The 11,357-nt window shown below is 34.6% G+C and overlaps 1 protein-coding gene across 1 annotated transcript; it reads right to left on the bottom strand.

The window, feature by feature from the left end:
• Positions 1-2,116: 2,116 nt before the first annotated feature.
• On the bottom strand, positions 2,117-11,190 carry LOC136805906 (F-box/WD repeat-containing protein 7-like). Its single transcript, XM_067062480.1, has 5 exons — positions 11,109-11,190; positions 4,083-4,809; positions 3,564-3,883; positions 3,117-3,369; positions 2,117-2,808 (listed from the first exon to the last, which is right to left on the bottom strand). Exons 2-5 carry the CDS (start codon positions 4,805-4,807, stop codon positions 2,193-2,195), a joined length of 1,914 nt encoding a protein of 637 aa, XP_066918581.1. The 5' UTR covers positions 4,808-4,809; positions 11,109-11,190; the 3' UTR covers positions 2,117-2,192.
• Between the last annotated feature and the right edge of the window lie 167 nt (positions 11,191-11,357).

Here is an 11,357-nt window from a genome sequence, read left to right as displayed (position 1 = left end):
GAAATAAATAAAAGACGATAACTTTGATTTGAAGACAATTAATTCAATATGAACGCTTTTGTAGATTGGCACAGGGGCCACCCACATAGTACCTACGCAGTGAAGGGGGGAGAGGGGGAGGGAGAGGGAGGTTAGTAAAAGCTCTTGTTTGAATGACGTCATTTCTATTGTTCTCTGAGTACAAAGAGGTATCAAATATTTCGAAAGTTTTTGCGTGCGTACTATATGGATGAAATAAAGGTTAAAGGGGGGTTCTAAGTTAAATGAAAAGTAGGACAAACATAAGTTTTCAACAGTTAAACAAGGATTCCCATCCGTTGAAGATTTAACTAAAAACTTTATTATTATAATAATATATGATATATTGTGGTAATTTGTTGTTCTACGGGCCCGACCGACCCTTTTTTTGCTAAAATCAAAAAAATAATAATATCGAATTTCCACTACATATTTTACACACTAGTTGTTTGTAGGAATTAAACTTGAATAAAGCTGAAAATTAATTCAAGAAATTGAAAAATCATAAAAAGCATTCCATACACTAAAATTTTATTATGATCTTCATCGAAGATAAAAAACAAAGTGAATTTTTGATCCATATACCTTTTGGAGAAAATTTTCTCGGTACCTTACCAACCCTGATAAATGAAAAATTTATTCTTATTTTGCAGACCGACCGACCCATATTTTTCTAACGATCTGTCCGTAGAGCAACAAATTAAATTGGTCTCGCCTAAACGTTTGTTTTTCTAACTAGATGCACAATCAAAATAATATTATATTTAAAGGTGTATGTCCATATAACGGACGAAATGCAGTTGTGAACATAAAAACAATCAATAAAACTCTTGCAAAACCTCGTAAGTTTAAGGGCTTATAGAGACTATTAAGTGTGTACAAAATCACACGTGTTTGAAAAAGCTGAAATATTCAAACACCAAGAAAATCAATAATTGATTAAAAGGGAAAAGGTGCACGAAGTAGCAGGGATCCCAAAATGAATTTGTTAGCAAATGTATCTGATATAAGAGGGCCTATAAAGTCTAATTCGTTGCACATTGCACACAAGAAAACGAATCACACATAAATTTTATAAATGCAATAAATAAGAATTAAGATAAAATAAAATATTGAATTTTGTTGAGAAGAGACGATGAAGAAACCACATTTTAGATATTATAACCGAATATATACAGCTATTTTTTTACATTTGAGCCTTAAAGTTGTTCTATTAAAACGTTTTTAGGTTTAGAGAAGCTAATTTTGGTTTTAGTATCGAGTAGGTCAAAGGTAAGGGGAAAAGCACGCATACTCTCTCTAATTCGAACCTCCTTTTATGGAATGGAGAAGTGGTTTGATGGGTTTGAATTTTAGTAAACCTATTATCGAGTAGGTCAAAGGTAAGGGGAAAAGCACGCATACTCTCTCTAATTCGAACTCAAATATTGGTCCCCTCGGCTGAGAAGTGGTTTGATGGGTTTGAATTCGAACTTCCTTTTATGGAATCTCTCTTTAATTCCAACTCAAATATTGGTCCCCTCGGCTGAGAAGTGGTTTGATGGGTTTGATTTACTCTGTAATTCGAATCTTTCTGTAATTCGAAGAAAATCTTAGGCCCCTTGTACATCGAATTAGAGAGAAAGAGTCAACACACATACATCATGAAAACTCATCAACAATAAACAACAATAAACACGGAGAAACGAATAAATAAAACATGAAAAACAATGAAACGTCGAGCTCAAAACTATGAAACCCTTTCATTGAGCATTGGTAATTGATCAATTCATAAAACTGTGACAAGATGCCTGTTTAAATACAGAATACACTAGTAGTTCAAAAAGATACAAAAACTTTTCTCAAAGGAACAAAGCAACGATGTTGTAATGTATACATAGCATACATTGACAGCATCCCTAAAAAGACATTATAAATATTGCACATTATTGTTTGTTGTATGAAAGAAGAGCAAATGCACATCTACTATAACATTAATATAAAATTAACATATAAAAAATTGATAAATTCTGAATAAACGAATATAATAAGGATTTATTGAATAACTGATGAAAAAGAAACTTTAAACAATCTCCCTATATTCGCATAGGAAGACTGGAGATCTAAGCTACATGTGAGTGGATACAAATTTCTTAGTATAATGCCAAGGACAACCCATTAATCATAGTTTGAAATCACGTAAATTGTATAGAGGGAATATCAAAATCTAACACTAACAGTTTAGTTTCCTCTGTACCATTCCTGCTACCAACTGCACATACAAGTTTCTTTTCATTGCATTTGACACGCCAAACCACACCGCCAGATCCTCCAGAATCTAATTCAACCAAGTCTCTAAGGAATTCTCCTGTCTTTAGATCCCATAATTTCACTGATCCATCGTCAGAACTAGTAACCACAAACTTAGTATTGAATTGTAAAGAAGTCACAGCACTTTGATGTTTATTGGGACCAGTTAAAGTATGTAAACATTGTCCAGACACAATATCCCAGATTTTTACAGTAGAATCTGCATTCCCAGATACTAAGTAATTATTCTTCAACACCATTCCACTAGTCAAAGATTGATGACCTAAGAGTGTGTGTAATAACTGCCCACTAAGAGCATCCCAAACACGTATCGAAGTATCCAGAGAGCCAGACACGATGTATTTACCATCAAACTGTAATGAGTAGACACGATTTGAATGACCAGTCAGAGTATGCAAACAAGTCTCTGTTTCAACATCCCAAACTTTTACCAAATAATCATAAGCACCGCTGACAACGTATTTACCATTGTATTGTACACTGTTGAAAATAAATATCATATATGAAATCAATATAATGGAATAAACTTTAAAACTTGTTTTCTTTACTAAAACTAGTATAATGGAATCAATATACACACCATTAGCAAAAATGGATGCAAGATTTTAAGGAGAGAGCTTCAACTGGAGTGGAAATACGTTGAAAAAAGTTGCGGTGTAGCACAATTTAAATTTTTACAATTCTATGCTTAAATAATTGTTTGTTGTTGAGCTATAAATATTATGAAAAATCAGAGAAAGTAACCAAAACCACAAAAGCCTGGATGTGGGGTCTAAGAACAGTTTTACCATCTGACAGCAGCTGCATGACCAATCAAAACATGAAGATGTGTTCCTTTCATGACATCCCAGACACGTAGAGTTCCATCTCTGGATCCGCTTACTACGTTATCTCCATGCATTGCCAGGCAACGAACAGTTGATGTGTGACCTTGTAAAACATGGATACATTCTCCTGAATCAGCATTCCAGACCCTCAGCGTCCTGTCTGTTGAGCCACTCACAACTATATTTCCACTTAATTGTGATGACCACACACCACCTATTTGAAGTAATTCAATATTTATAGAACATTATTCAAAAATGTCCTAAACATATCATGAAGCAGTCAAATATATTGTGGGATAATAAAAGTGACAGAATTACGCATATCAAATAGGCAACCCCACTTGGTTGAAGTTTCAATAAGACATTTTAAGACCATTTCATGCTTTTTTGTATAAAAATAATCCAAACCTGTATGTCCCACAAGGGTGCGAATCAAAGTTCCAGTATCAGCAGACCACACTTTTAACGTATTATCATCTGAGGCACTGACTATACGAACACCGTCGAACTGTAAGCAAGTTACAACATGATCATCATGACCTCTTAAATACATGACAGGCCTCAAAGTGTTTGATCTCCAATTCCGCTCCAATTTGTGACAATAAGCAAAAAGTTCTTTGTAAGGTGCCTCATTAGGTTGTGATGCCTTCTTATCAACCTTTCCTTCTTCTAAAAGATCACTTAGAGGATAAAATAACTGATATTCATGGCATTTCTCCTTCCATAACCTAAAGAAAGAATAATAATTGGTTTCAACCTTCTGAAAATTTAGGCTTTTTTATAATAGCATCAATTGACCTAAAAATAACACATTTTGTTTAAATTTAGAGTATAGAAAAACAATTTATATTCTAACACTGTCACTGCCATAAACAAAATTCAGTTTCACTATCAAAGAACAAACAAAGAGAAAAGATGATGGCTTACAGATTGTCTTCTCCAAGGATCCTCCAATATCTGCAAGTCCTTGCAGCATTTGATAAATCTTTTGGTTCCAAGAAAGATAAAACATAGAGTGCCAGCTCTTTTGGTAATAAAGATATAAAATCCCTTTGAAAATGTGGCTCAATTTTGGCCATCATGTGTCTGACGACCGACATATCACATAAACCTATCAAGTCATTTAACGCAATCAATCTCTCATCTCTGGACCAGTCATGGAATTTATTCAACCAATCTGGAAGTCCATCAGGTGGCTTAGCTGTTTCTGATTGAAGCCTACTACGTACTGCTTTTCCAGGACTATCACATGAAGGTATAGTTCTATTACAAAGAGCATTCTCCACATTTGGGACAATCTTTGAGCTGGAAGTTGAAGCACATTTATTGTTATATTTTGGTCTGGCTTTCTTCTCTGGTGTTGTGATCCCATTGTCTTTTTCATCAATTGAAGTATCTACATTTTCGGTTTTCCTTTTTAGAGCATTTGTTTTGCATGGTGATTGTGTATCGAAAATAAAGTCAAATTTGTTCTGAAGTCTGTTTAAAAATAACAAAGTGAGTCCTTCAACTTTGATCAAGTCATTTATGTTCTTAAACAATCTATGGTTTCGTTCATCAACCAGTGATTGGGCTTTAAACTTTCCAATACCAGGGATCTTTTCAAGCTCTTGTAGAGTGATTGTGTTGAAGTTAATTGATTTTTTAGCCATGTCTGTTTAAAAGAAGAAGGATCAGTACAAGCCATTGTAAAAGCATAGTCATTATAAAAAACCCCGGTCTGGCAATGTATTGTTTTAGCTTTTTGTTCAATTTTCTTTTCTTACAAACAAAAGACAAGTTGCAATTCGCATACTTTTTGATCATGTTACAAAAATCTCCTCTTGGGATTGGTCTATTTTCTAATCACATGATCAAAAAGTCTGCAAAATAAATTGATTTTGGTACGTAAGCTCCATCTTTTAATATTAAAAGAGAAAAAAGCCTTCCAGATCAGTGCTTTTATAATGACTATGGTAAAAGTAAAATATCAAGATTAAGCATTGTACAAACTTGTCTCTGAGTGTTCGAGGTTGTAATAAATAAAACAAGTATAAGAGCTGCCTCAAAACAAATTATAATCATGTCAACAATGTCATTCTAAAATGTTTATAATGAAGGTGAATAAAGAATTCATACAAAATTATCTTTAAAAAAATTGCCACAGGCAATATAAACATTCTTATATTTTAAAAGTGAGCCTTTTAAGGGTTGCTTATTATTGGCTAGCTGTAAAATTACAATAATTTGCTGAATCAAAACACAATAGTACAGGGCTACAAATAAATATAATTAGTCTATCGGACATCATGTCCAACAGAAATGAAATCCTGTTGGTCAAACTCAAAATCCTGTCGGTCATTCAGTGTATATTTTTCTAAAATTATGCAGTCTTGAAAGTTACGGAGAAAGAGAGTAGGTAAACTAAAAGTTACCTTGGAACAGTTTGTTACTGTAACGGAGAAATTGATTCGATTAAAGTGATCTTAGAAACACCCTTGAAAGTTACAAAGAAAGCAAGTTGATAAAAGTTAACTTAGAAACACTCTTAAAAGTTACGAAGAAAGCGAGTTGATAAAAGTTAACTCAGAAACACTCTTGAAAGTTAGGAAGTAAGCAAGTTGATAAAAGTGGTCTTAAAAACACTCTTGAAAGTTACTAAGAAAGCAAGTCAATAAAAGTTAACTTTGGAACACCCTTGAAAGTAACAAAGAAAGCAAATTCATAAAAGTGATCTTAGAAACACTCTTGAAAGTTACAAAGAAAGCGAGTCAATAAAAGTTAACTTTGAAACACTCTTGAAAGTTATGAAGTAAGCAAGCTGATAGAAGTGATCTTAGAAACACTCCTGAAAGTTACGAAGAAAGCAAGCCGATAAAAGTGATCTTAGAAACACTCTTGAAAGTTATTAAGTAAGCAAGTTGATAAAAGTGGTCTTAAAAACACTCTTGAAAGTTACGAAGAAAGCGAGTCAATAAAAGTTAACTTTGAAACACTCTTGAAAGTGTTATGAAGTAAGCAAGCCTATAAAAGTGATCTTAGAAACACTCTTGAAAGTTATGAAGTAAGGCGGTCATCGAAAAAATGCTCTGTTCGCGTCGCAACGGGTGTTAAAATACATGCGGGCGGACGGGCGGTCAAAAACATTCCCGGTTTTTTTTTAATCACACCAGTAACACAGGGGCGGGTGGTAATGCGAGCAAAACAATTTTTCGATGGTCGTCAGAGCAATTGAGAAAAAAGCTATGCTTTAAAAAGAACAAATTGCTTTTCCCAGATTTTTTTCCGCATCTCCGCACCGGAAAATCAGCGGAAAATTTGATGCGGGCGGGTGACCCGAATACAACAATTTTTCGATGACCGCCTAAGCAAGTTGATAAAAGTGGTCTTAAAAACACTCTTGAAAGTTACGAAGACAGCGAGTCAATAAAAGTTAACTTTGAAACACCCTTGAAGGTAACAAAGAAAGTAAATTGATAAAAGTGATCTCAGAAACACTCTTGAAAGTTACGAAGTAAGCAAGTTGATAAAGTTAACTTTTAAACACTCTTGAAAGTTATGAAGTAAGCAGGCCGATAAAAGTGATCTTAGAAACACTCTTGAAAGTTATGAAGTAAGCAAGTTGATAAAAGTGGTCTTAAAAACACTCTTGAAAGTTAAGAAGAAAGCGAATCGATAAATATTTACTAAGAAACACTCTTGAAAGTTATGAAGTAAACAAGCCGATAAAAGTGATCTTAGAAACACTCATGAAAGTTACGAAGAAAGCGAGTCAATAAGAACAATTTTTGTTGATTTATAAGAAGCTTTGTTATCTGTTTAGTCAATAAAAAGTTATCATCTAAACATCTAAAATTTTGACCAGTCCCAAAAAAGCTTACTAAAATAAATCACTTGAACTAAGTTTGCATGCATAATTTACTGACAAGCAAACCTGGACCATGTGAGGTAAATTGGGTGGTTCTAAAGGGATGCATCCCCTTTGAACATTTTGTCTGAAATGACCGTTAGATTGGCTAAGCACCTTTTATTTTAATTAGAAGCCCTAATAAGCATAAAAGAAATAGAAAATAACTTACAGAACAATAAAAGCCTTTTAGAAACTGTTCTTAAAGACATAGCATATTCTGTTTTCATGCCATTAAAAAATTCCACGAAGACGGAGTACACACATTCTCTTTCTTGTGCAAGAAAATATCAAAACCCCTGTTTTACTCGTTATTTGTAAATCCCATCAGGCAATAGGCGGTTATCCCACAGGCGTTCTCTAATTCTCCAATCATTGTCCGGTCATTTTGAATGAAAACAAAAAAACTAAAAAGGGTGCACTATCAGTGAAAGTTATCGTGACATGTTATGACAGAAAGTTTGATTGATAAACTTGGCGGAGTTATCAAAACAAATTTGTTGTCAAAGAGATTTAACAGTAAGTGAAACTACAGGCCAGAATATCAACATTCTCAATGTTTCAACCAATCGTCCCAAGTTAGAACAATTGACGGTAAGAGATGAGCGAATATGATTATTTTTAATTTTCAAGAGAAGCAAATTTAATCTTTCTTCTACAAGATTACACATTAATATAATGCCAATTATGCATGTAAGTTTTAAATTAATACTTTCTTTTTGCATATGTTTTGGATACTTTCTAAGGGGAATGATGATGATGATTTGCATACAAAAATTGGGCTATTCCATTTTTAAACCATACAGGGGTATTGACGAACTCTTCCAGAGGGTCTGAGCCTTGATTTTCCAAGGGTTTTTGTTCATTTTTCAGATTTTCCAAGGGGGATATTTTCCAGGGGGTTCTCTCCTCCTAAACTGACATCAACAATAGGTATTTTCCAGGCCCTTTTTCACAAAATTTCACTTTCCAGGGGTGTCGACCCCTAATTTCCAGGGGATAGTTCGTCAATACCCCTATACAATATTTTTTTGGAATAGCCCATTCAATATGGCCAGTCAGGACCTCATTTCACTTTATTGATATTACGCAAACGGCAGTGTGCGCTAAATTATTTTGGTTTCAGTTCCGATTTCAAGCAAAGGTCTTAGCAACAGGGCGTGCGTACATAGCAACGGGGCTGGGTAGAAAAATCTAAACATAGAATTCAAAAAAAATACTGATCATCATATAGAGCACTGAAAAATACTCCCTTTCTATGTTTAGTTTGTTCTACCTTAGATTATAACTGAAAATATCTTCAAAAAACCTTTGTCCGCTATCAATCTGCGCAGTAATCTTTGCCCGCTTCAATTCTGAGATAATGCTCGCGGGCAATAAATTTATGTTTACTTATCTTGTATATTTTAGTGGTATTTATCCAATGAAAAGGATGTTGACAAAATATGCATGGCGCTGACAAAATATGCACGGCATTGACAAAATATGCACGGCATTGATGATTATGACATCATTAAATATGTCATTGTCGATTCAACGCCCGTTAAAGAAAATAATTCGTAGACCGGTTCACCACGTGGATAATAAACGTACGGAATGAAACCTGACAGAAGGTTTTCAACCAGATTTATTCAGATAAGCGTATAAGAGGTTCATTACTATACTTAAGTGGACTTTAAAAACCCACATAACCAAAAACAAAAGTTGTTGGGAAGGAAAGAGTAAATGCAAGACAGAAGGTTTGGTTGTGTTGATCAGGTATGTTTTTATTCTAACCGAACTAATGTTAAAAAAGACCAAAGAGGTCCTGACTGAATATGGCAGGATGATGGAGAGGAAAGGGGAAAGGTCTATTGCAAGATGTGCTCAAAGCTCATTTTCTGAACCTTTCAGCAAAATGTTCTGATCTACATCCTTGATCGGCTAGTACGAAACACAGGCCCAGGTCACAGGTTTCAGGGCCAGGGTTCAGGTTTCAAGGCCAGGGTTCAGGGTTCAGGGCCAGGGTTCAGGTTTCAGGGTTCATGTTAAAATTGTGTACATTGCAGACCAGAATGTTCCAAGGCATATTTATTTATTCTGCAGACCATTTGCTTGATGTTCTATATAATACTTGTGTGTTTTCTTTTTAAACTTTTAATAGTTTGGTGGTGAGCAATACTTTTTAAAATATGAGACAGCAGGTACTACCACTACTACTTTCAGCGTTGCTTTGAAAATATTTCATAATTCATTTGACGTACAAATTATCTTTTTGTTACAAAACTCGTTGAATAAACAATAATTAACTAAAATATTCTATTACAAGCAGAATTATAAATCAAAGCATTAACCAAGAACAATTACTATTATATTGAACAGAATAATAACGAAAAAATAATAAGTTATATTATTCCTCCTGTAAAAAGAAATATGGCAAAACGCTTATCGTTTTTTGAAAGAGTAAGATCAGAACCAGTGGAAATCATCCGTAACATTAAATTATTTTTTCTTTCAAAGCAAGAAAGTATCACCCACCCATTTTTTAAAAAGAAATAGTTTTTTATAAAACTTATTTGGTAAGATGAAATTGGCTGGAATAGAAGACGACAAATTTTTTTTCTCTTTTTTGTAAAATCTGCTAAAACTAACTTAATTTTTTGTTGAATTTGTGTTCTTAAAAGAAAAATTTTATCGGCGTTTTTAACAACGAAGCTTTTATTACTCAAATGAAATACCAACTGTAAATTTTTATCAAATAAAGATGTGAAAGGTCAGGTGTGAATGCATTCCATGCCATTCAACCCTCGCTTTTTTGTTTGATCCCCCTCCCCCCACACAAAGAGTGTAAAGAGAAAAGAGAAGTAAAGAGGTCAGTAATTTGAAAAAGGCAAGTCTGTTTTGTAGATAATTTTAACCTGAGCTCTGAACCCTGAACCCTGGTCCTGAAACCTGAGCCCCGGCCCTGAAACCTGAACCCTGGCTAGGGTGGTCAGGCCAAAATTTTCCCCTCAAATTTTGAAAACCAAACTAATTTTATTTGAAAGTCCTTACCTTTGTGAGAAAAATGAGGGGTCATTTATTAAAATTGGTTAAGTAGTTCCAAAGTTATTCCATTTTCAAACCACAAAAAAAACACCTTTTCAAAGAATCGCCTCCTTACACCACGCCAGCAAGAAATAATTTTCGGAAGCACCAAAATCGCGCCAAAAATAGCGGATGAAATGTAGTCTTCCGTGTGGCAGGGCGTGAGGAGTTTTGCTGGCGCGGTCTGAAAATCGGCCCGATGACTGTTAAACTTTAGCCTATCGCTAATGAGCTGGAAATGATAGCTAAAAACAAATTTTATCAATGAAAAGCTGAAACCCTTAGCTTTCCAACCATATATGGTAGCCCTGATAAAAATTTCAGGAAAGTGCCGAAAAATCGAAATTTCTTCTTTTTTCTCGATTTAAAGATGGCCCGTAGATTATCGAAAAGGCTACCACGTGACAAACTAAAGTACGATCTTTCCCGCGTTTTATAAAAAAAACTGTGAGTCCATAACAAATCCAGCTCATTAGCGATAGCCATTTGAAAAATGGTGGTCAAGGTCGACGGTGGTGCCACAAATTCCGAGTCGCCATTTTTCCACCTTGATGTCTAATAAATTGTATATCTTTTTATTGAAGGTAGGTAATGGGATGGGGTTTTTTTCTTTGTTTTCTCTGATAAATTCTGAGTATTAAAAAAAAAAGAATGAACAAGTTTGGAGTTGTTAAGGATAAGTTATGATGGATGGAATGTTCTAATTTTGATTTTCGACTTTTTCCACGCAAAAAATCCCGACGAGTGCGCACCCTACCCTGGCCCTGAAACCTGAACCCTGGCCCTGAAACCTGTAACCTTAACCTGCGTTTCGTACTAGCTGATCCTTGATAGTCATGTAGGTTCTAATCCAAATGGAAATGAAGAGGGTCCACAAGAGGCAAGCCTGCCAGAAATCACAATGAAAAACTGCCATGATGGAAATTTTAAGAAAAATGTAAAAATGATTAAAACAAAACCTACTATGCAGAAAAATCTGATCTAATTGTGTGAATGGTTACCTTGTCAATACATGTAGAAGATATGAACATGGATTTTCGGCCCAAGTAACAAAACCAAGCCAAGGAAATAAGCCAACAGGCCAAGAACAAGTGGTTTTGAGATCTTGTAGAACAGATTTTCGATTTTCTCACACTCAACTTTGCAATATCGATCGCGCATGCGTACTCGATTGATAATAAGGCTCTATCCACAAGGGTTGAGCTACACTAAGAAAGAGAAATGAGACTTGTGACGTCAGAGTATGTGAC

Source organism: Clytia hemisphaerica, unplaced genomic scaffold (genome assembly GCF_902728285.1).
Source record: "Clytia hemisphaerica strain Z4C2 unplaced genomic scaffold, Clytia hemisphaerica genome assembly, whole genome shotgun sequence".
NCBI lineage: Eukaryota > Metazoa > Cnidaria > Hydrozoa > Leptothecata > Clytiidae > Clytia > Clytia hemisphaerica.
The sequence above is the reverse complement of the archived record's forward strand: the minus strand, read 5'-3'. Positions and strand labels throughout refer to the sequence as shown.

What these genes read in the sequence shown, in the direction of transcription:
- LOC136805906 (XM_067062480.1), bottom strand. Translation starts at nt 4,807, where the DNA reads ATGGCTAAAAAATCAATTAACTTCAACACAATCACTCTACAAGAGCTT. An exon ending in ATCCTTGGAGAAGACAATCT is followed by an intron (nt 3,884 to 4,082) that starts GTAAGCCATCAT and finishes TTCTTTCTTTAG; the next exon opens with GTTATGGAAGGAGAAATGCC. An exon ending in CATGCAGCTGCTGTCAGATG is followed by an intron (nt 2,809 to 3,116) that starts GTAAAACTGTTC and finishes TATTTTCAACAG; the next exon opens with TGTACAATACAATGGTAAAT.